Source organism: Gossypium hirsutum, chromosome A06, assembly GCF_007990345.1.
Source record: "Gossypium hirsutum isolate 1008001.06 chromosome A06, Gossypium_hirsutum_v2.1, whole genome shotgun sequence".
NCBI lineage: Eukaryota > Viridiplantae > Streptophyta > Magnoliopsida > Malvales > Malvaceae > Gossypium > Gossypium hirsutum.
In genome coordinates, this window is record NC_053429.1 from 127,209,799 (window position 1) to 127,235,470 (window position 25,672).

The following is a 25,672-nucleotide window of genomic DNA, read 5'->3' on the forward strand; positions in this document are numbered from 1 at the left end:
GCACACATTCATCTAGTGGGGCCTGTCCGGGTCACGGGTAAGCGATCCGAATCTTATCTGAGTTTCGGGTTAATGATCATTGGTGTATAATATCATCAATCATGCCAATTTTTAAAATAAATTTTAATAGAAAAATTATATTTACTCTCTAATCTAATATAAAAAATTTTAATTTACTATTTTAAATTTAAAAAAAAAGATAAAATACAATCTCTACCTAATATTTTTACCCTTTTGCTAAACTAAAAGGATAGCTTTAATTATTTCGTTCGGCTCCATAGCAATGATGAACAATCCAACATTATAATTGCATTACCACTACACAAATTTGACTCTACTTGGATTTTTTATTTTCCAAGTATTCATATTGACATTTATATTTTATGTATTGTTGTACACATAGAGCTTCATCTGATACAATTTCAGAATATTTTGAAAAGGCGACACGTGCTTCATTAATTAAGTCTAAATATACGTGTAAGAAATTTACTATGATTTAATCTCTAAATTTCCGATTGTAGATGCTCCGACCTTCCTAAACCTTTGAAAACCTCTTAATGACTTTCTTGGTGAGTTTACTCTCTAAAATGTTAAATTATTGAAACAATGCAATGGATGATAGATAGGGGTGTAACGTAAAGACACTCAAAGAATTTGAGAAATTGTCATTAAGCCCTTTTAAAAATTCTAAAATTTTTCTATGCCCTTTAAAATTTTAATAATTGTTAAATAAACCCTACAAAATTTTTTAAAATATTTGGTAAATATTTGAAATATTACAATACAGTTATCATGATTGGTACGTCAACACAATTATTTTAAGCTTTTAAATTATTCAAAAAAATTTATTTAAGTCACTATTATTCGAACATAATTAATTATTGTCGTTCAATCGATTTGAAAATTTATGATTAAATATACATCAAACACAAATAATTACTTTTAGAAAATACAAAATTAGAATACCATAAAAAAATTCGGGACATTTTAAATCACTTTCAATCACAAAAACCACAATCATACCAAACAGTCAATGTCGATGTCAATGCCATTACTAGAATTTTTTTTGTTACAAAGAGAGAGAATATATATATATGAAATTGATGAATGGACTGCACTTGAAGGGGCAAATACACAGCTATGAGCTATTTATAAATTGGTCTTTGATTTCTTTTTAGCTTGAATGGAGAGATGGTTGCGGCGGATGCAGTTTCGGACTCGAAATAACTCAGTAATGTCGTTGACCGGAACACTGAATCTGAGATTTCGACATGGAGACATTACCGCGTTTTTGAATTTCCAAGTGTAAGCTCAAGATCATCATCGGCTACGCATTCTTCGTGGATCTTTTCTCCTTCCCAAGGTTTAACTAACCCAGTGAAATTGTTACCAAAGGCAAATTCGGCAGCAATGACATCGGACATCGGAACATCCGACGTTTGATCAACACCAGCTGGAAATGCTGGTGAACATGTTCCACTTTGGCCTGGAGTCCACATTCGTGAACCTCCGGCTGATAAAGCCTCGTCTTTAAACCCGAAAGGGTTTCGTGAGACGAGGCTAAATGTAGGGGATGTCGGTCCACTAGAAAGCCATTCTGGATCAGGAAAAACTTGATGGTTGGGACTTGGTGGAGTTGATGAAGGAAGGTAACAATGTCGTTGCCCGGTTCGTGCCGAGCCACCGGTTGTTTCGTCCCAATCGTTTCTTGCTCGAGGAGTTCGGGAAGTCGGGGAGCTTAATGGTGGGGTGACCGGAGCACTTATCGACCCTCCAGCAAAGTAGAGATGGTGAGCAAGCTTGGATGAAGCTGAAGACGAGCCGGATGAAAGGTTTTTGAGCCATGGGATTAAGGAATTGGCATCGGCATTGCCGTTGCCATTGGCTTGGTAATGTGACGAAGCCGGACTCGGAAAGGATGATGAACCGGGACTCGGATTATACGATGCACAAGGACTTGGGTGATACGAAGAGCATGGACTAGCCGATGCCGAACCTCCCAAAATGTCCATCCGATCCACTGGTTTGCATCCCTACAAAATGGAGGACAAAAAAGTATGCATGAGCAAAGGATCAAATATGTATATGCGTCCAACATAAGTGTGTTCAATTTTTTAAGTTTTCTATTATATTCTCGTACCCATGTTAAGATATACATCCGACATAGACTTATCAATTTTTCCCGGAATTCAAAAACCTAAACTCGACCTATTATATTTTCTATCATATTCTCGTACCCATATTAAGATATGCATCTGACATCGACTTACCAATTTTCCCCAAACCCAAAAACCCAAACTTGACACAACTTGATTTGGCAATAGAAAATAAAAAATCTGAACTCGTCAATCATGAACCTCAAATGGCTCAAATCTAAAAAACTTAAACTACAAATCACTCAAACAAGTAACTTAATATTACTATAATCCAAAATAATCCAAACCCAAAAAACTTGAATAACTCAAACCCAAAAAGACTCGAATATAACTAATTTGAACCCAAAATGATCTGATCTCGAAATGGTCCAAAGGATGAAGCCATTAAAATTCTTTTAGGGCCCTTACATAAAACCATAAAATATCAGGAGCTAAAGGCTAAAGCTAAAAACAATTATGTTAAAAAGGATTAAATTGAATTACTAATTTTTAGAGGGGTGAAAAATGAAATTTTTCATTTAATCAAAGGTTGAAAAGGCCGCTGTTTTAAATTTTGAGAGAAACTTATAAAAATTTATCCATTTAGCCAAGAAAGTCAAGAAAAATAAGCTGATGTTCATGCACATAGTAGCTAAACACAACAAGCCATCATTCGAAAAATACCTCAACCACTTGGATTTTAAACAACAAAGACAAAGAAAAGAACAAAGGCATTGATGAATTATGAAAACATTAAATGTCTAAATCAAACTTTTTTATAAGTAAAATCTAACTGCCAGTCCTCATTTTGCCCAACATTGCATGAGACATTTTCTGTTTTCATGGGGTCACATATGATAGACCAAAATGCATGATTAGGGGGGGCAACATAGTCATTGCAACCCGACAAAAACTTCCACTAAAAAGGGAAAAAAGAAGTTTTATTCATTATTTTGGTCCCCGAACTATATCTATCAAAACTTTTTTTTTTCTCATTTTTGATACGTGAACTATCATTTTTATCACATTTTACCATAAATAACCATGAAAGCCTTTTAATACAGGATTATATTTTACTTTCTCTACTAAAAAAGGGTAAATTAATTCATATAAGTTAAACCAAATAGTAAATTAGTCTTTTTGTTAAAAATTACATTCATTTCTACTATTAAAAATTAGTCTATGTACGTTAACAAGAAGGAAACTTGGCACGCCAGTTTTTAACAGCACAAATGGATGAATTTTTTAATAAAAATGATCAATTTGATCTTTGATCTAACGTGTAGAGACTAATTTGCTCATTTTTTTAATAAATGAGACAAAATATAATCTGACTTCTAATACAGGACCTCTAGGATGTTTTTACCTTATTTTTTTAGATAAACTTCAACTAAAATGACAATTCATAATACTGAAGTGAGACAAAAAAATTAAGTACCAAAATAAAAAAATGATATAATTTAAGACCAAATAGTGAAATAAGCCAAAAGCATAATAATGTCAAAGACAATGGCGTTTACATAAGCATATAATGTAGCATGCTTTGTTTATTTTTACCGTAAGCTTTAATCAAAACCCCATCCCCACACGCATTACAGCTAAAGCTGTTTAAAATCTCATCATAAAAGTGGAATCCAAGGATTCGATATCAGCCTTTTTTCTTCATTAAAATTTATTTAAAAGCAATGCAAAGCCAATAATCCCGGAAAATTTTTTTAAAATAAAATAAATAAACTTGGATTGAAATTACTAAAGTGACCTTAGATTTTTGTCCAATTTTATAATTAATCCCTTAAATTAATAAAGCTTGTAATTTCAGTCTAATCTTTAACTCTCAATTTGTACCCTTATCAATATGACATGCGTATACAAGACGTCACATCAAACATAAAGATAACTTCTATAAAAAAATGAAAAATCTCATAATAAAAAATTAACTATTGAAGAAAATTCTTAACTTGGATTAAATTTAGGGTTAATATATTTTTTAGTCCCTAAACTTGGCAGATAAGTCCACTGTGGTACTTAAATTTTTTTGTACAATGTTACCAAAGTAAAAGTAATTACCAAAATTCAAGGACTAAAAGTTGTCTTAGCAAAGTGTACTTAGCTCTTCCAATTAAATTTATGACTTCTTACGTTAAAGCAAAGTGCAAATTTTCAAGCCAGGAGATGGAAGGTATTATCGTCCTATTATAAAAATGTTTCGTCGTCCTTTTGCTTCACCGAAGCCGGAAAAAAATATATACACAAATTCGTGCTTCTGTGAAACATGATTAAATATTTTAATCGAATTTTAACAGTTGATAAATTGTTCAAATATGCTATATAAGTCTTTATACTCTACACAAGTTTTTAATTTAGTCCCTATACTTTTAGTTTTAGGAATTTAATCTTTTTAAACTTAAGATTTCAAAATTTAGATCCAATAACACAGTTAAACTATTTTGTTAAATTTAGTAAATTTTTAAAAATTACAATGTTAATAATTAGACCAGAATTTTGAATTTTGAAAAGTAAATATAAGGACTAAATTCCAAATTTATGAAAAGTACAGGTACTTATAACATATTTAAACCTTGACAAAAATAATTTGTTCGCTCATAAATCATAAATCATATATATATTTGGATCGGTTTTTACCTTTTTGTAAGTAGTGCCGTCTTCTTCGACGGTCCAACCGGCTTCATCACAGAGAGCTTTCAACACCTCGTTGTTATCACAGTGTTTCGGGAGCTTGTAGTTACCGTACATACGCAGACCGGCGAAGATCTTAGCCGCGATCGCTCGTCTCCGCCGTTCTCTCCGCTTGTTGTTTTCCCTCTCCTTCCACGTCGGCATTCTCGTCCCTGACGTCATTTCTTTGAAAATAAACAGCGATGACGACGTTAAACTCTTTTTTTTCTTTTTAGTTCATCGAATTTGTGATTACTAGTGTGTTTGTGATGATGATATTTATTTTCTCGAGAAACAAACGGAAAAAGAGTAACAAAAAAAAAAAAGTGGTGGTAAAAATGATGGGAGGTTGGAGAAAGGGTGTGTGGCTTGTGAGCTAAAATATTAGTAGGAGAGGTGTTTTTAAATTTGGACATGAATTATTGTTAAAATTACGAGCGAGCCATTATTAAAAGAGTTAATTTGACTCTATGTCCCTAAACTATGATGCTCGTTTTAAATTGGTCTCTAAGCTTGAAAACATTCTAATTACATCCTAAACTATCAAGATTATATCAATAAATTCTTCCATCACTAAAATTATTAATTTAACTATTAAATTATATATCAAATCTAATGTTATATAATTTAAAATAAAAATTTTAAAGAAAAATAAATATTATAAAAATGGATGTAGGGGAGAACATAGGTCGTTAAAAGCAACTTAACTAACCAATTTGATAAAGTGGGATTCGGTTTAAATGGTTTTAGTGGTAAATTAATTTTCGAGTCATTTATTTGGTTATGTCAATCGGTTATTGGTTACTGAATTTTTATAACCGAACTGATGAACTTAATATTTAATATTTTAAATTATTTTAAATACGTTTATATTTTTTTAATATATAAGTAGGTGAAGTCAATTAGATATAATTAGATTTTCATTATTTTAAATCTAAATATATTCACTTGATTAACTGATAAAATCGATCAATGTTAAATCCGTTTGTTGGTTTAGTTATCGTATATGATGGTTAGATTCACGGTTTTAATAATGAAGAGCCTGATTGATGTAACATCAATAATTTGGAATATAATTAGGACATTTTAAAGTATGAGGATCAAATTAGAATGAGTATGATAGTTTGGGATGTTTAATGCAATTAAGTCCTATTAAAATGAGATCACGAGGATAGCACGTGTTTATGCTTTTTAGGAAAGGTATCACAATAATGTGAAGAAGGCAACAATACCGTTATAAAGGTGAAAACGGTTTGGCCTTCCAAGAAATCGTTTCGTAAGCTCTAACCATTTTTGTTTTGATTCTTTTACATACATACATACATTTATTTGAAAATTTATAGATTTTTTTATTTTAATAATTTTAAAATATTTATATAATTTAACTTTGTAAATTTTTTTCATATTTGTTATACTTCCTCTATATGTCTCTCTATGTGTCATCAATAGGCAAGTCACTAGTTAATGTGTTCACATCGACCGAACCAACGAGGTGAGCCTAACGAACTCAGATCATGGGAAAATAACGAACCTCCATAAGACTACTTTCGCTAGGTGTACATAGAATGCATATGAAGATTCAGGTTTATCAATTACCTAACTGTCCTAATAACTTATATCCTAAGATGTTACTTCATTGTCACTGTAGAGAAACAAAGTATAATTCCATTGTTAGTGAAATGAAGGCACATGGGCCGAGAGACAAAATGACCATCCTTCCATTGAATACCCAATGACTTATTGACTCAACTTGGGGTGAACCATTACCAAATCAACTTTGTCATTCTCCATTGGTTAATAAGAATTTGCTTTAAAAAAAAATTATACATTTTTCAAGTAAGGTATAATCTTAAATTGTCACGGACTCACAATCTATTAAAGGTGTTAAAAAAAAAGAGTAAATAAAATACTAAAAAAAGTTCATGAGGTGTAAGTTCAAGGCTAAATGGATATTTAAGCCTATATACATATGTGTGCACACGCATAATAGATCTGATAATGGGTCGGACTACTCGATCTGACCCCAAAGTCGACCCTAAAAATGGGAGTGTTTGAACAAAAATATAAGTTCCCATTAAACAGGCCGAGCCTCGGGTGAGCTTTTTTGGCTCGAGCCTGACCCAAATTTTTTTTAAAAATTGTTGTTTCCATTATTTTGGTGTCATTTCATTATCATATCGTTACTATTTTTTGTTATTGTTTGAATATTGTATAATTATTGTTTTATTATTAATTTTGCTACTACTTGAGAGACATTTGATTGCTAAGTTGCACCTATCGTAGTGTTATTTAAGCATAAATATTACTTTTTTTAATTTATTTCCAATTTGTTAAGAAACATTTATTTTAATAGTTTTAGTGTATTTGATTTATTATATTTTTAAATTTATTTTATATAAAAATAATAATACGGGTCAGGCCAGGCTAGATCAAGCTCGGGTTTTAGCATTTTTATTCAGACCGAACTTGGGCAAAATTTTAGGCCCAGTTAAAAAGTTAATTTTAACATTGTTAATTATTATAATATATAATATATATACAAATAAAAATATAGAATGTACTCGGACCTTGAATGTTGAAGTTTGATTTCGACCCACAAAACTAATTTTTCGAGCCACGTACTTTTTTCTAAACCCTCTCATCTTTCTATCTTACCTTTAAGCTTGAACCAATAGCTCAACACATGAATAGGTCTAGTCTCATGCTATATATAGGGTGTAGATTTAATCTGTGTTTTTTGATCATTTTTAGTTTTATACTTTTTCAAATTTTAAATTTTCAAACCTAACTCAAAACCGTAGCAATTAAATCCATTAACTAAAATAATATGGTCTTTCGGTAAGTATTATGTGAAAAATAGCAAGTTGATACGATATTATACATGTAATAATATGTTTGTCGCATAAGATTTTAGAATTAACGTAATTTTATTGAACAAACTCAATGCCTACTATTTAGGTCATAACTGAAAATTCAATTTAAAAAAAAAAGTACAAAGACTAAAAATTATCAAGTTAAAGTACATGGGCTAACGAGGACTAATAACAAAATTTTGACCTAATTCTTAACACCGATCACATGTTAGGGGTTGCAATTAGAAGTCCAAAATTCGAGTTTCACTTAAGTTATGATGATGCACATTTTAAGATTGTATTGTGTCATCATTAGAATTTTTTTAGATTTTACATAAAATTTTTTAATTTTTTAGATGATTACGTAGTTGTAATAGTAGTACAATATCAAAATGTCACGTTGTTATGCCTTAATAAAATCAATGATCAAATTGAGAAAATTACCATAATTTAAAACTAATATGAATTAAAAAAATTAAGGGATTAAATTTAAAGATTTACCAAATTCTGAAACTAAATATTTCTTTATCCTAAAATAAAATAACAATATTTGAATATTATAAACTCAGCCACAAATTTGGATGAAAATTGCACTTTGAATTTTTTAATGTAAAGTAAAAGTTACTAAATTATTAATAAGTTTATATTTTAGTTACCTAATTTTAAAAATTTGTAAGATGGTCACTGAACTATTCAAAAATTTTCATTTAAGTTACTAGATTGTTAAGATTGTTGTTGTATGACATTCTCTGATTACACCGCCTACAACAATCGAAAGCTCTCATTCCTCTTCTTTTCTACGGTCAATTTTTTTTTTATGAAACAACTTTGAACTAGGATATGTTCTTCTACTCATCGATGGGTATTGATCCATTGTATCAATCGTCAAATCATAGCTTGGAACTCACTAGCCGGACTTTCTTATTTAAAAAAAAAAGAGGTAGACTTAACAGCTCAATGACTTAAATGAAAATTTTCGAATAATTCAATGACCATTTTGTAACTTTTTAAAATTGAGTTACCAAAACGTAAATTTATTGATAGTTTAGTGATCTTGTGTACAATTTACTTTTTTTTAATATAATTAAAATATAGTTTTGAATTTTAATTTTTTTATCAAATATTAGAAATTTTAATTAAAATATCGGTTATTGAATCGTGTTATCCTACCTCTTACCTTTAATATTATATCGAAAAAATTAAATAAAATGTTATTAAGAAAAACAAAACACACACATCAAAGTCAGAGAAAAACATGTTCATATGGGACTTGGAAGAAAGAAAAAGCCAAAATTTTCAATTAATGGAATCTCCCCTTAATTATTGTTGCTATTATTGGGTCAAAATATGATTTTGATCTTTCTATTATGCTCGAATTTATAATTTAGTCCATAAATTTTAATTGGATGGTATTCGATGCTTATAATTAATCCAAATAGTTATCAACGTTAACTATTTTGATTAAAATGTTTACGCGGTATTAATTTATTACGTGAAATATTTTTAAAGGAATTTATTTCAACATTTTAATCAGAATAATTAACATTATTAATATTTACATTATTGAAAAATAAAACTAAATTATACTAAATTAAATTATAAAGACTAACTTCCAAATTCTACATATATATGTTTTTTTAATCTTAAAACCCTAATCTAAAAATAAAATGTCAAACTGTACTATTAGTCCCTATACTTTGCAAAAGTTGTGCATTTAGTTATTGTATTTAACTTGATCAATTCTAGTCCATGTATCTTTTGAATTTATCAAATTTAATCCCTATACTTTTAGAATTTTAAAAATTTAAAATTTAAAATAAAAGGTTAAAAGTTGTGCAATACACATGATAATATGTTTGTCACATCGAATTTTAAAAATATAACTTAATTAAATTAACTGTTATCGTTTGGTGATTATTGACATTTTAAAATTTAAAAGGTATAAAACTATCAAAATAAAAATGAAGTACAGTGATCAAATTCAGAATAATTGTAAAGTACGGGGACTAATAGCAAATTTTAACAAAAAAAAACATATTATTTTCTAGAAATTTTCTCACCTAAGCACCCATGTCATCACCCCAACATTAAGACAAACAAATAAATATATTTTATTGGTCCTTGTCTTAAACCCTAAATTCCACCTCTCACTTTGAACAAACTACTCTTCAAGTCAATCATTATATGCACACACATGCATATGTATGTATATATATAAGTATAAAGTTGTATTATTTTTGTATATTTTATAAAACCCAATATTAATTTTCATTGTATTTATTGTATAACCACAATCATTGGGTATTTTAATTTTTAAGCAAAATTAATTTTTATTGTTATTGGTGTAGAAAGACGTGAGTTTGAATGTGTTGAAACGCGTTATTCTCCTATTTATTAATTGAGGAGGAACTATGAGTAATTTTAGGCATGTGTAAAAAAAAGAGCGTCTATGATTAGAACCTGTAATGAAAATTTCAAAAATAAAATTAAGCAAAATTTTATAGAAAAATAAGTTAAAAAATTCGATTTTACATTTAATCAGAATACTGAAAATTTCTCACAAATGAAAAAATATATATATATTATATTTTCACAAAAAAAGTAATATTAAATTTATTTTTATAAAAAAAATTAAACAATTGATTGAGCAGAGTAGTAAAATATTCATAAATAAATATTCTCTAGGCAATATTATTGGAATTCGACTGATGGTCGAACACGTAAAAGTTACTGATTTTAAGTTTGCTTGATTCAAATCAAAATTATTAAAAAAAATTTATAAAATCCAATTCAATCGGTTTTTAAACTGGTTCAATCGATCCATATCAATTCGTGGATCAACAATTTTTTTTTTTGCGTTGTTTCAAATCAGTGTACTACCCCAAGTTTAATATTTAGACATCTCATTTTTAATTGTTTTATTTAAGCATTTCATAAAAAAAATTCATTATATTAATATTTATTACTTTATTAAAAAAAAAAAGCAGGTTTTAAGTATTTTTTGTTTTAAAAACTGATTTTTAACTAATTTTATTAACCTAATTAGTAATGAATCGATTCGTTTACTCCTAATATTAACTCAATCGATTATATTATATATATATAAAAGTAAAAGACGAAAATCTTATTATATTAATTTTCATTACTTTATTTTAGAAAACAAGTTTTAAATATTTTTTATTAAAAAATAATTTATAAATAATTTTAATAACCGAATTATCTAATTAACTCGTGACAGCCAACTAAGTCAGTCGTGTGTATATATATAATATTAAAAGTAAACGGTAGAATCGTAGAAAATCTCTATAATCTTTTATACTCTACGCGGTTCCAAGAAACCCCGAAAAATTCTCGAAGCAAAAAAGAAGAAAAAAAAAGGTCAAAAATTCCAAGTAAATTATTTATTTTTGCGGTTTCGGATTCTGGGTAATCATCATAATCATCATCACCATCATCTTCTTTGTGATTTCTTTTTTTTTTCTTATATTTTCTCGCTGTCTCTGCTTTTCTCAGGTAATAATATGAACTCAGTTAATGTGAATTAATTCTTTTTTTTTTTGGTTTTGATTCAAGTTTTTTCCCCCCATTTTCTATGTTTATTTACACTTTTTTTGTTTTTAAGTGATGGTTATGGGGTTGATATTTTTCAAACTGATAACAGAATCTTTTATTTTCTTTAGTTTTAATTTTTTGGTTTTTGGTTTTGAATTTAATACAGGGAGGTTTTATATAGCCATTGGAGAGGCTCTTTTGTCTTTTTGAAGTTAATTTTTCTCATTTTGGAGCTGGAAAAAAGTTGAATTATATAGTTTGAGATTGGAAGAGAAAAGGGTATTTTTCTGTTTTTCGTTTCATTGAAATTTGAAGGAGAAGTTAGGGATTTGGATTGGAGTTTTAGGGTTCTCTAGCTGTGGGTTTTTTTTGTCTTTTATTGGGGATTAATTTGGGGTTTTTAAGACTTTTAGGGCCTATGTGTTGCTTTTTCATCCATTGATGTCCTTTGATTGAAATTTGAAGAATTGGGAATTTTCTTCATGAATTAGGGTTTTGGTTGTATATGATATAAGGATCTTCAGTGGTCTCTGTTCTTTCGATTGTGATTCGATGTTTCAAGTGAATAATTGCAGTTGATTGGTTTGTGATAGCCAGAAAACTGAGTTTAGGGTGTTTTGAGATTTAAGTATAGGAGTGAGGATTTTAGTCTTGAAACGTCTGTGAGTTCAATTTTCGAGTGAATTATTGCATTTGGTTGGTAACTTGGTATGTGATTGCTGGAAAACCGAGTTTAGGGTGTTTGAGATATACATATAGGAGTGAAGATTTCAGTCTTGAACTGTTGGTGAGTTCGGTTTACGTGTAATTTACTGCATTTGGTTGGTACGTGGTTGCTGGAAAACTGAGTTTAGGGCGTTTGAGATATACATATAGTAGTGAGGATTTTAGTCTTGAAACATCGTTGAGTTCAGTTTTCAAGTGAATTATTGAGTTGGTTGGTACGTGATTGCTGGAAAACCGAGTTTAGGGTATTTGAGATTAATATATAGGAGTTAAGATTTTAGTCTCGAAACGTCGGTGAGTTTGGTTTACGAGTGAGTTTTTTGCAGTTGGTTGGTATGTGATTGCTGGAAAACTGAGTTTATGGTGTTTGAGATTTATGTATGGGAGTGAACATTTTAGTCTTGAACAGTTGGTGAGCTTGGCTTACGAGTGAGGTTTTTTCAGTTGGTTTTTATGTGATTGTCGGGAACTGGCTTTTGGGGTGTTTGAGATTACGTATAGGAGAATTTTTCGGTATGGATGATGCTCAGAGCAGTTCAAGTTCACTCCCTCCATTCCTTACAAAGACGTACGAGATGGTTGATGATCATTCTACAGATTCTATTGTTTCTTGGAGTGCAAGTAACAGAAGTTTCATTGTATGGAATCCGTTGGAATTCGCGAGGGATTTACTTCCAAGATTCTTCAAACACAACAACTTTTCTAGCTTTATAAGACAGCTTAATACATATGTAAGCTACTCGGTTATTTAATTGGTGTCTTCGTAGTTGCTTATTGTTGCTTTGAATTGAATGATTTTTTTGTATTTTGTCAGGGTTTCCGGAAAAGTGATCCCGAACAATGGGAATTTGCGAACGATGATTTCATAAGAGGTCAACCTCATCTTTTGAAGAACATACATAGACGGAAACCGGTTCATAGTCATTCGATGCAGAATCTATTAGGTCAAGGAGCTTCTCCGTTAACGGAATCAGAGAGACAGAGTTTTCGGGATGAGATCGAGAGGCTTAAAAGCGAAAAAATGTCACTCGTTCTAGAGTTAAAGAGACACGAGGAGGAACGACAAGGATTCGAGATGCAAATGCAGATTTTGAGGGAGCGTTTACAAACTATGGAGCGGTGGCAACAAAGTATGGTGTCTAATGTAGCTCGAGCCTTGAAGAGACCGGGATTTCCTATAGATCCAACTCCACAATTCGAGGCTCATGTTAGAAAAAGAAGGTTACCAAGAATTGCTTACTTATACGATGAATCCAGGATCGAAGATAATCCAAATCCAGATACCGCATCAATGTCCAACACGGATCCATTCGAGCAATTAGAATCATCCATGGTGTTTTGGGAGAACGCCATACACGATTTTGGTCGAGCCAACGTGTTTGACGAATCAACGAGTTGTCCAGAAAGTCCATCTATATCTTCCATACAACTCAACATTGAAACTAAACCTAAATCCCCTCAGATCGACATGAATTCCGAGCCATCCACCGTAGTTACCCCAGAGCCCGTTACATCAACAGAACAACCTGCTCCTCCACCAGCTGGGGTTAATGATGGATTCTGGGAACAATTTTTGACCGAAAATCCAGGTTCAACAGATACTCGAGAAGTTCCACCCGAAAGAAAAGATCCCGATACAAGAAAAGACGAAGACAAACCCGAGGGTCATAGCAGATTTTGGTGGAACAACATGAAGAATGTAAATAACCTTACAGAACAAATGGGGCATCTTACTTCTGCAGAGAGAACTTGATATTGGTTTCGATGTCTTGATATTTCAGGTTCGGGTACGATCATCAGATATGGGTACGGGTTCTTTCACGTATTTGAGTACTTACAAGAAAAATGAAAAATTGAAACGACCCGAATTTCAGATGTATCATATAGTTTTAGGTACTATAGAGCTTATAGTGATTCATATGGCTTTATTTTTCATATATATATATATTAACTGCTTCAATATAGTTCAGTTTCACATATTTTTGAGAAAATAAGACATTAACTTTTGCTTTCACTATATTTTTATTGATAAATGATGATTTTTTAGTGAAGGGTGAGCTTATTTTGGTTCTTTTTCATGATTCTTTGATTTGGTTTTCATTTTTTTTTCATATTTTGTTTTATTTAACAAAATGAAATTGGTTTTTTCTTTTATTTCTATAGTTTTTTTTTAAAATTCATAAATATTTCTGTTTTTTATTTGTTATTCTAGTAAATAAAAAATCATCAATAATTCTTATGTAGCATTTTCTTTTGAAAAAATAATTTTTTATATAAAAATTAAGTTAATTTCATTATTTTAAATATAAAATATTTATTTTTATATCATGAAAATTTAAATTAATTGTGAAATTAAACAAAAATAAATTTTGGTTTGATTTAGATAATCGTTTTAACTTGTATTTTAAAAATCGTCCAAATTCGAATCGATTTACGAATTTAATAATTTAGATTTTTTCGGAAAAATAATATGAATATATCAAAATCGAAATAAAATAAAATGTTAAATGAATCTAATCAATAAATACGATTATAACAAGAGAAAATAATACGATTGTGTGCAGAATCAATTCACATACAAAATGCCTAACACCGTTGATGAATACAAGATTTGACGTGGAACCTAAGCTGAAAAACTCGAACATTTATTCGAGGAAAAATATTTTTTCGGATCAAATCGAGCTTGTAAATGGCTAGAAGAATAGCTAATTACAAATGTAATATGAATTTAATAACCGTTCGAACCGTCCGGGAATTTATCGGGTCTTTACCTAGGAGATTTGGAAGAGAGACATCTTCCACAAGAGACGAGCTTCAATAACAGAGCCGGTCTTCGTGTTCTGATCTTCAAGCGCTGTAAAGACGAACAAAAGTTAAAATCATTTCACAAACTTAAGAAGACTGGAACAATCAATGATCCGATACCTTCCGACGTGTTGCTTTAGATGTTTTCCAGAAAAGTAAGCTTCTTGACCTTGGTTCGAGTCTCCTGAAATATGAAAATATTTTATGGATTACGAAAGAGTTGCATAGGTTCCTGGGTCGACGGGTGTCAAAAAGAAGAAATTATAGTAGAATGTTTGATCAAGAATGAGCCGGGTATCGAACTCTGAATTTCGAGTCAAGTCCGAGCTTGGCAGTATTCTAATTATAGTAGAATGTTAGTGACAACAGATATATACATACAGGTTCTCTTGTTCGAGCTTTTCGGCAATGGAAACTGCTTTGTGATTTGACCATCTGTTCTCTTGTGTATATCCATCTCCATGATGAATTACGTGTGCAATGGACAGCTTACTTCTAACAATGCTCTGACTCGGGGTTAGTTCCCCGGGTTTTTGTCTCCCTGAGTAGGATGCCAACATCAGCTCCTGAAAAGCTGCATGTTCGTTGTCCTTGGCTTCTCTCGGAGAAACTGGAATTTCAACAATTTCGCTCCTTCCTGCTTCGGGTGATTTCCGATGCATGCCGGAATCTCTCTCTCCCATAACTCTTTTGTTAGTATCATGAAAACCTGCCTCATGTATCCTACTTCGAGAATTGGACTCCAGATCCATGATCATATGAGATGGACCATCCCGGGAAGATGGTAAAACGAGAAGTCCATGAAAACCAGCTGTGGCATCTTTGTTCATTTTACATCTAATTTCGATTGTCAAGGGAGAACCGAGAATGGACTCGAATGCTTGTAAAATATGCCCCCTAAATTTCTCGGCTTTAGATTTTGTCGCATGTGAACTGAACATCAACTGTATAGTTGGGGCTGAAAAAGAAACAGAAATATCGAGTAGACAGGTGAAGGAGACATTGATAATTACTAAACATAGAGAAAGCGTTATATTGTTATTGTTCGTATCAAGTAAAATAACCATACCAAAATGATACCCATAACAAGAGATTTTTGAAAATCGAGGGAGAAAGGAATAATTTTTTGAGTCCAAATAACATGCAAAACTTGGATGCGGATCATGGAGCTACCATCTAGGCGAGAAAGAGCAATAGAAATCAAATTTTCCGATATCTTATTCCGCATTGGCTGTGAACTTCATATATGCTTGTCTAAATGCATGTTATGGCCGTATAATGAAATCATGCAAACACAATCATAATGAGCACTAGGACATACCTGCACCGAAACTAACCGAGATCAGCTTTCCTTCTTGATACAAGAACTCTTTTAGACTACTAACTTGAATATTATCAAGCACCTCCAACCAAATTTTCTCGATTCTCGTATGATCTTTGACTAATTTCTGATGTCGCTTCCCGGTACCCGTCTCGAAATCCCCTGGACATCTTGCATAGAGATTTTCTGACCTAACATTTGTTGACAAGTCTCTAGTATTATTACGCAGCAGAACAAGCTCAAGGCCTTTCTCAGGTATATCTGTTCCATCTGTAACACTTAGAGGCAATGGACTATGATGAGAACTAGTGTCACTGGAAGAAATCGGCAATATATATTGCTGATCAGGAGCAAGCTGAAGCAAAGCAGCCGTTAGCCATGTTAGTTTGTCGTTTGACATCCTCAGTTGTTTTTCTGCCTTGGATAACGTTTTCAAAGCTTGCCGTAGTTTCTCCATATCTTCTTTCGACACTGGATTGCATAAATATGGTCTATCAGTTTCGGAAAAAAAGATAAATATTTAAACACGAAGAGCCAATGAATATTGTTCTGTTCATTGTTTGTTTAAGACTTACATGGCTGTCGCCGGAAGAACTTCCTTCGATGCCTTTCTTTAGTGAAATCGTAACTGCTAGCAAGAATATCGGTTATCACAGTAGCAAGCTGTGACATTAAAGCTAAAGGCTCCACACCAGTTTCGATTATCACTCTCAAACTCTTCACGGTATTTACCGTGTCTGCTGATAATGCTAGATCAAGAAGATCCACGAGCTTTTCGTCAGAGATAAGCCCAACCTGTGAATCATATCAGTAAAGTTTAGAGTAATTATAGATATGTCAGCTAATCATCATAAATATTTCTATCACTTTCATTCTTTTCCCAACTTGGGGACAAAGGTCTCTCTCGTCATTTGAGCTTATATGTATGTGTATATACATATTACTAGGATTCAAGTATGAAAATCCTACATTTACAGCATATAAGGCAAGGAACAAATATAGCATGTAATTAGAGAAATACTTGAAAACCAAAAATATTAAGCAGTGCAGACATACCAGTTCCTGAACCAGCAGAACCGAGATTTTTTGCCCAAGCAAACTCAGCTGCTCGAGAGTCATCTCTGCATCCCTCAGTGATCCATCGGATCGAGATGCGATCAGTTTAAGTGCATCTTTCTTGATTCTGATATTCTCTCTAGATGCAATCCACTGCAAGGTATAAATTATATCCGCATCCTTCAGTTTCGGGAAAAAGAATTTCTGACATCTGGACATAATTATATGAGGCAGAATATCAAGACTCGAACTGACAAGAATAAAGACCACATGTCTGGGTGCTCGATCGATGACCTTCAATATGGCACTCCAACAATCCGGGGATAAAGTATCACAGTCATCAAATATGAAAACTCGGTACTGCGAAGGCAGCTGAGAGTTGTTCATATTATCAAGAAGATCCATGATACTCTCGAAGTCAAAGTTACTGACAGGACCAACTTCCTTTATATTGCAACTCTTTCCCATGTCATGTGAAATACAAGAATCGCAAAACCCACAAGGTTTGGGCTGCTTAAGTGACTGACAATTCAAAGCTCGAGCAAATATCCGACTACAAGAAGTTTTTCCGGTTCCATGAGGTCCATAAAAGACATATAACAATCCAACTTTCCTCTTCATAACAGCATTAGAAAGGGCTTGCGATACCAACTTTTGTCCAACGAGGTCTCTAAAAGTTCTCGGCATGTACTTTTGTGTGATATTTTGGTGCCTACCTTGGCCATTCCTGACTAACTTATGTTGGTCACTAGATCGAGCTTCGGAAGCAAGGTCTGAATCAATGTTGCCCTTCAATAAATTATCGGCAAATATACCTAACTCCCCTGAATAGTCATTTACCCATCGAGCATTGTCCGTGCTGTCCTGTGATCCAGATGCCTCGATTAGAAGCGGCAGTGCCTCAGCGTTGAACTTCGCAGATGAGCTCGACTGATCGGATTCCACAGGTATTTCAGGAGAATTTCTTCCATGGAAACCTGCCCCACGTTTCCGTAATCTAGAGTCCGATAAACCACACGAAAAACTCCTTCCTGCCATGTCAAGGAAAGTTTTACCTCTTTGATGAATTCTTGACCAATTAAATGGAATCCCACATCCATTTCGAGGGGCCTTCGTTATGTTTTCCCGATCATATTCATTTGCTTCCTCTTCCATACCATACTTTGTGCGCATTGAACCTCGAGCAAACAAACTAGAAGCCACAGACAACTCATTCCGACCTCCAACCTCTTGAGAAGGAGCAGCCCGAGATCTTCTTGCCCCTCGAAACCTGCGCCTTTTCACCTTGTTTAATCCACTCGAATAACCACGGACGCTGACATCAGGTTCCTCACCGGTTTTCTCATGCCTTCCATGAAAGTCACCATTGGAAGACAATACATCATCACTATCCACAGGCAGGTCATTCAACTGCTCGGATAAAGTCTTCACTTGAATCCCTTGTGTTTGCTTCCCTTTTCGGTTTTTACTCCTATCATTCAAATCAGAACCACCCGAGGTCGCATCAGGAGACAAACAATTACCATCTTGCTCCAGTACAGGCTCATTATTCTCCCCCAAAACATCAGTCCTATGATCTCTCCTACTCCTTCGATTATCTCTATCTCCACTCTTACTACTATGATCACTACCACTACCTTCACCCGGCACAACTTTAGAAGTCACGAAATTAGGCAAAGCCGGCAAACTTACCGAAAACCTCCTTCCACTTCTCGGCCTCTCAACACCAACAGACCTTCTCCCCTCTCGATAAAAACCATCCTTATCAACCTTTTTCGAAAGCAAATCAGCAACCAAAGGTGAATGCCAATAAGGAGGACTTGCAGAAGGATCCCTAAGGGACCGGGATCGTTGAAGGATCATAAGATCCCTCACGATCGATCGGTCGGACATTATAGGGCTATGCTTATGACGCATATGATTCTTCAAGTGTATACAGTTAGTCAAATGAATATGATTCTTTAGATGGTCACTAATATTATCACCATTAGCATCCTTTAATACCCTAACAGCCCTAGTCATGATGAATCACAGCATTTATGTAAATTCGATTTTCGGAATCTCGAAATCATATCAAACATATAACATCTCCATTAATGTAAACAACCCCAAATCTCTAAATTTAATAATAAAAAATATGTAAAAAAGAGGCAACAAAATTTCCCACATTCCCTCATTAATTACTTAGTAAAACCATACCTGAAGTTCTCACAGACATTTCATCAAACGCAAAGCATCCCCATTTGAGATGATGAGCTCTTTTAAGCTAAATCATCATATAAATGTAAACCCAGACCTTAAATGCATGAGATTTAAAGTATGAACAAACCCAGAACTTGAAACATGCAAAAAAAAAATTTACAACGTTTCAAGCTTTGAATCCTTCAAAGATTATAGCTTTTGAATGCAAAAAGAAGAAGCTCATCATTAAAAAGTACACACCATAGATCTCTGTTCTCTGTGTGTTTGTTTGGTTGCCACCTCACTTCACATGTATTTTCAATACTATGGTTTAACTTTTCAAAGGAAAATGATAGTCCCATTAAAGAAAAGATTTAAAAAAACAAAAACAGAGACAAAACAAAGTTCTGATTTTTTCTTTTAAAAATTTGCTTAAACCAAATAGAAAGAGATGAAGAGAGTGTACAATGAAGAATTTTTAAAGAAATGTTTCTTAAAAGTATTTTTTTTACATATGATATAATTTAAAGGTATAATGCTAAATTTAATCCTTAATATTTACATTTTTATCAATTTGGTCCTTTTCCATTTTTAAGACTATTAAACTTTCAAAATCAGTCAATTTTTTTTTAAGAAATGTTTATTAAAACACGATTTTAAATTTAATTTGAACTCAATATAATTATTGAATAATAAAAAATTGCAATAAATCTCTATACTTTTTTAAAAATTAGAATTTAGTCGCCATATTTTTATTTTTAAAAATTTAATCTTCTAATTTTTAGATTTCAAAATTTATATCTAACAGTTAAAGCTGTTAATTTTTTGTTAAATTTAAGTTCATTATAATGTCATTTTTTTTACTGACATTACTACTAAATAAGTTTTTTTCTTCTTCTTATTTTAAAATATCAAACTAACAAGTTTAACAAAAAAATTATTAATATTTTTAACAGATAGACCTAAAATTTAAAATCTAAAAAGTAGAGAGATTAAATTCTTGAAAATAAAAGTATGAAGACTAAATCCTAAATATTTGAAAAGTACAAGGACTTATAACTGATTTTAACCTTTAAGAAAATAAAAAGGGGTAGGTATAATTTGTACCAGACAGAAACTCAGAAACATATATATGTTTTAAGACAAGACATTAATTATACCCAATAAAAGTGGTATGTCCCTTTTTTGTTTGAGCATGCAAATAAATTTGTATTTTTATATTACATATATTTAAATTTGAGTACCACGGATTCAATCTGTAGTTTGATTGGTATAGATATTATTGTTAATATAAGAGAACGTGGTTCGAGTGTGCTGAAACATATTATCCTCTTGTTTATGGATTAGAGAGATATTATGGATAATTTTAAATATTATACTTATAAAAATTAGATATAATCAAAATATATAATAAAATTTTTCAAAAAAAATAAAAGGAAATAAAGTTTTTGATTTGATTTTTTATTTGATCCCCTTTTTCCATTAGAAGATTTTGATAATGAAATATGTTTGTAAATGGGGGACCAAAAAGTAACTAATATGTTGAATTTTTCTATGTTATTGTTGTATGAATTGACTTTTTAAAAAAAAAGAAAAATAAATGTTTAGTTTCACTAAAATAATAAATCCGAAAGTAAGACCGAATACGGGTGGATTTAATGAAAGCACAATACTCAAAAAATGGGTTTGAAAAAAAAAAGACCCGTTTAATATATAGGTTGGATTTTGATTTTGACATTCATGGCTCGAGCTTGTATTCATTTATACTTTTGTAATATATATATTTGTGTAATTTATGTCACATAAGTAAATATATAATGATATATTCTATGTAAGCATTGAAAATTTGTTAAGTTGTCTATATTTTAAATTTTAATAAAATATATTAATTTCTAAAATATTAAATTGAAAATAATATATATATATTTTTTAAAAATATGGATTTAAAAATATGGGTTGTTTTTGGTAAAATTTTAGCTATATCTCAGGTCAGCCTGGATTTAAGTAAACATAAAGTGTATTAATATCATAAATGAGCTCAACTATACTCAACCCATGAACATCTCTACTCCAACACTTCCATGTAACTAAAATACCTACTACGACATCCATATAAAAAGGTAGAGGAATATTTGTTTTTGAGTAAGATCTAACCCATTGCTCTCAACTTGCTTGATTATTCCTGAATAGCATCTCATCTCAATTTAGGCATCCAAAAGCGTATTAGAGCACAAACTCTATCACCTCCATAATCATTCATTGTTTTGTAAATTCTTTATTCTCTAACTCGAGCTCCTCTCCATGGTTTTTTAAACTTCCAGAGAGAGACATCAAACCCGTTGACCTGCGAATCAGCACAGGTCAGTTGAATCAAAGTAAAAAAATCGGTTGAACTGACGATTGAATCTTTTTTAAAAATATTTTTTATTTTATAAATTTTTAGTAATTTATTTAATCTAAAAGTACTAACTACTCAAGTTGGTTGAAGCGATTGGATCGACAAAACCAATGGCCTAATTGATTCAGTCACTGGTCCAATTCTGAAAATATTGCTTCGCTCAATCCAAAACAAAGGGCAAAAGTTGCTTTAGACCTCGAAATTCATAAAATTCTAAGTTAATATACGATAAAATCATAGTTTAGCCCCCTCAAAACCTTAAAATTTCAATTTAATCTCCCTCCCTAAATTTTTTTCTACCTTTGCTCTTGTCAAAAACGAGAATCAAACACTATTCTTTACAATAATAAATTAATAAATAAAAGTTGTATTCATTTATGACAAAAACCTCAAGAAGGTGAAGCAAACAATGGAGCATTGAAGAGGAAAAAAATAAGTGGGTAATATAATTACGGAAGAATTTAATATGGTTAGTTTGTGATTTTCTTCTTTTTTGTCTTAAATACTTACTATATTTGTACATAGTAATTAATTACTAGAATGTTCAAGTTCGAATCTTAGAGACAACATTATTAGAAAGAGTAGTCACGAACCCTGAACATAAACTATAAAATGAACATGAAGAATTTAATAATGAATGCTATTATTTCATCTTTTTATTTTGAGGTTTTTTTTTTAAATGTTAATCTCATTATAGGTTATTATTATATAAATCTTTGTTTTTATACAATGTCTTGAACTATCCATAGCCCCTCCTCAACCCTTAAATATGAGGGTAATGCGCTTCAGCGCACTTGAATCCACGTCGTCCTATAATGGCAACAATGCCGATGCCAATCGAGGTAAGACTCAATTGATAAACTTATGTTGTGGGATTGAAAATTTATACATGGTAATTTTTAGGAAATCACAAGTTAATATAATGATTAAGTTGCATAAACGTTATTTTGGTCCTTTAACTTTATAAAAAAGTCATTTTAGTCATCTATTTATTTTTGTTCATTTTTTTTAATTCTTAAACTTACGTTTTTTTTTCTGTCAAATCACCTCAAAATGAATGGAAAAATTAACGTTTTTTAACTTTGTTGATGTTGCATACACGTGGATTGTCATGTGGATGACACATAAACATTTAATTAATTTTTTAAAATAAAAAAATTCAAAAAATATTTTTAAAAATTAAAAATCATTAAAATTATAAAAAATATTTTTTTTTATTTTTTTAAATTTATCAATTGTTTAAATATTGACGTCTCATTTACGTGGCAATCCATATGTATGCCACACGTCAACAAAGTTAGTATTAACTTTTTCATCTATTTTGAGGTGATTTGATAGAAAATGCAAGTTCAAGAGCTAAAAAAGACGAAAAATAAATGAAAGACTAAAATGATTTTTTTTTATAAGTTGGAGGGCCAAAAAGATTATTATACCTAAGAAATAAAAGCAATTATTTTATCCCCATTTTAAGAGAATTGAAGTGATCATCTCATGAGAAGCATTTCACACGTTTTAACTATTTAAAGAAGGCTTCATTCAAGTGAGTGTTCTAGACTAGTTTCAGTGGGTAAAAACTGGGGGTTTAACTACTTGAAAATGGTAAAATTCTTTCTAAGATCCCTTGAAAAATTATGAAATTATAAATTAATATAAAATTAAAATTGCCTTTTGACCCTTCTAAAGATTTATAATTTAATTCAACCCTAATCTTTTTTCCTACCTTCATCTTTGGGAAGCTTATCTTCCTCTTCTAAACTCTTTTGGGGTTTTGTTGTATTGTTCAAATACCTATAAAAAAAATATGTATGTTAATAAAACAATTGTTACATATCACAAGTACGGGTGTTCAAATGGTCGGTTTGGTTATTAACCGAATTAATCGAACTGTATAATCCTTTAATTGTTAATCGAATCGAAATTTTTCAAAAAAAATTAACCGAACCAAAATTTATATATTTTTGTCATTTGGTTAAAAGTACAAGTATAAAACTTATAAAAAAAAGAACATTGAAATTAACCAAAAAATATATATTTTTATCTTGAAAGTTAATCGAATTAACTGAATTAACCGAAATTTTATATCTTGAAACACTACATAAGTCTTGAAATTAACCTATAATATTAATTATTAAGTTTGATTAATTATCCGATTTTGAACCGAATTAATCGATAACCAAAATTTCAAAAAACCATTAATTGACTTTTAATCGATTAATAGAATCAGATCGATTAGATCAATTAATTCGAGTTTAATTGAAGTTTCAACATCCCTCATCACAAACAAACCCAATCCAATTCCATGTGGATTTTGCTTTGGATTCTCCAAATGAAAAATTAAAATAAGTCAACAAAATATATGTGGACCACTTTAAAAAAAATTGTTGCCTAATTAATGCACCATATGGATAGAATATTCTGTAGCATGTTGTGCTATGGGTTTCAAGCTCATTAAAAAAAAAAAGGTTTTGGCCTATATGGCATAAAATATAGTACCACAAGTTAATTTATTTCATTATTCATATGCATTAATGGATACAAATATATATATTTTTTATATATTCATATTAATTCAAGTAAATTAAAAAAAAATAGAGATGAAGTCAAAATTTTCTTTTGGGTATGTTATATATTTTATGATTTCATCGTTATATTCGCTTATATTTTTATAGTTTTTAGAATAATTAAATCAAAATTTTATTATTTTTAAGAATTAAACTGTAATTTTATCATGTATTAATTTATAAATTTATAGATTTTAGGGTGTAAAATAGAAAATTTCCAATTTTAGGGCGGGCAAAGCCCTATCTACCCTCTCCCTTCACCCTTATAAAAAAGGTTATTTTCTATTTAAGTATGATATAAGGGCAAAGCCATAAAAAAAATGGATGAAAGTTAAAATGTAATCTATATAGTTTTCACTCGGGTTAAATCAAAATTCTAGTATTTGGAAAACTTGTAATTTTACTATATATTAACTTAAGGTTTTATGAATTTTGGGGTCTGAAGTAACAGTTTTTTTTATTTTAAAGGAGTTAGGGACTTTATAAATATTTAAATATATAAAAACACTTAGGAAAAAGAGTATATCGATATTGATCGTATACTTATATCTTGTACCTTCGAGCCAAGTGATGAAGCCAGGGGAGATGAGTAGGGCCTTTTTTTCCCATTGGTTAAATTAGAAAATTTCCATTTAACCCATCCCAAAATATAAATCGTTCAGATTGAGTCTTTTAATTATTGAATAAATAGAAAATTTTCATTTTTGGCCGTTTAAAAAACATCAATAATGCAATTTAATTTTTTTTAACACGAAAATTTTATAATTTTATCTCGAACCCAAATAAAAATCTTTGCCCTGAGCAAAATAATTATTTGTCCTTAGAGCTAATTTATTGGGACCAAAACCAAAAATTTTTAATCTAGGTTAGATGAGTTGGAAACCCATAACCATAATGCATGTGACAACATTAAACGCCGCCGTTTTTTAACTGCTTTCCTTTTTCGGTGATAATTATGGCTATGAGATGAGAGACTATCCCTAAAAACTACCTTTTATTTAATTGTGTAGTGTAGAGGGGTGACCTTAAGGATTGGCCAACCGCCACCACCTTTTTGTTTATTTTTTTAAATGTTAAATTGCACTCGAAGTCACTAAACTATTTCAAAGTTTTTATTCAAGTCATTAGGTTGTTAAAACTGTTTATGTATAGCCTTCTCTGTTTGCATAATTTGCATCAATCGAAAGCTTGCATTCTCCTTCCCTTCTATAGTTCAATTTTTTCATGAAACTGCTTTGAATGTTATAAATCTGCAAATCAAAATCCAAACAGTTTTCTTTTCCAATCCCTAGTACTTATCGTTAGATCGAATTAGATCTACTATCATTCTTCTACTAGTCAATGGGTACTAATCCACCATACTGATTATTAAAATTTCAATCGGAGCTCGCTAGCCGAACTTTAAAAAA

General features: G+C 31.0%; 3 protein-coding genes across 4 annotated transcripts; 1 reads left to right on the top strand and 2 right to left on the bottom strand.

Moving 5' to 3' along the window:
- Window positions 1-963: 963 nt before the first annotated feature.
- Window positions 964-5,175, bottom strand: LOC107960244 (BES1/BZR1 homolog protein 4). The gene is made up of 2 exons (XM_016896543.2): window positions 4,779-5,175; window positions 964-2,033 (listed from the first exon to the last, which is right to left on the bottom strand). The coding sequence occupies exons 1-2, from the start codon at window positions 4,992-4,994 to the stop codon at window positions 1,281-1,283; spliced, it is 969 nt and encodes a 322-aa protein (XP_016752032.2). The 5' UTR covers window positions 4,995-5,175; the 3' UTR covers window positions 964-1,280.
- Window positions 5,176-10,957: 5,782 nt separating this feature from the next.
- LOC121230877 (heat stress transcription factor A-4a) lies at window positions 10,958-13,903 on the top strand. 2 transcript variants are annotated; one of them, XM_041116395.1, is made up of 3 exons: window positions 10,958-11,176; window positions 11,382-12,672; window positions 12,756-13,903. In XM_041116395.1, the coding sequence occupies exons 2-3, from the start codon at window positions 12,457-12,459 to the stop codon at window positions 13,692-13,694; spliced, it is 1,155 nt and encodes a 384-aa protein (XP_040972329.1). In that variant the 5' UTR covers window positions 10,958-11,176; window positions 11,382-12,456; the 3' UTR covers window positions 13,695-13,903. The 2 variants fall into 2 exon arrangements, with proteins under 2 accessions (XP_040972329.1, XP_040972328.1); XM_041116394.1 differs by having other exon boundaries at window positions 10,960-12,672.
- A 546-nt stretch (window positions 13,904-14,449) lies between these two features.
- On the bottom strand, window positions 14,450-19,773 carry LOC121230878 (protein STICHEL-like 3). Its single transcript, XM_041116396.1, has 6 exons — window positions 17,124-19,773; window positions 16,643-16,862; window positions 16,068-16,538; window positions 15,128-15,704; window positions 14,867-14,930; window positions 14,450-14,795 (listed from the first exon to the last, which is right to left on the bottom strand). Exons 1-6 carry the CDS (start codon window positions 19,143-19,145, stop codon window positions 14,709-14,711), a joined length of 3,441 nt encoding a protein of 1,146 aa, XP_040972330.1. The 5' UTR covers window positions 19,146-19,773; the 3' UTR covers window positions 14,450-14,708.
- Between the last annotated feature and the right edge of the window lie 5,899 nt (window positions 19,774-25,672).

Bases quoted from the DNA above. Each gene is read 5' to 3' on its own strand.
- LOC107960244 (XM_016896543.2), bottom strand. From the start codon at position 4,994: ATGACGTCAGGGACGAGAATGCCGACGTGGAAGGAGAGGGAAAACAAC. The intron at 2,034-4,778 runs GTAAAAACCGAT...TCCATTTTGTAG, and splicing joins ACGGCACTACTTACAAAAAG to GGATGCAAACCAGTGGATCG.
- LOC121230877 (XM_041116395.1), top strand. From the start codon at position 12,457: ATGGATGATGCTCAGAGCAGTTCAAGTTCACTCCCTCCATTCCTTACA. The intron at 12,673-12,755 runs GTAAGCTACTCG...GTATTTTGTCAG, and splicing joins TAAGACAGCTTAATACATAT to GGTTTCCGGAAAAGTGATCC.
- LOC121230878 (XM_041116396.1), bottom strand. From the start codon at position 19,145: ATGACTAGGGCTGTTAGGGTATTAAAGGATGCTAATGGTGATAATATT. The intron at 16,863-17,123 runs GTATGTCTGCAC...TATGATTCACAG, and splicing joins TTCTGCTGGTTCAGGAACTG to GTTGGGCTTATCTCTGACGA. The intron at 15,705-16,067 runs GTATGTCCTAGT...TTTCTTTTTCAG, and splicing joins CTCGGTTAGTTTCGGTGCAG to CCCCAACTATACAGTTGATG.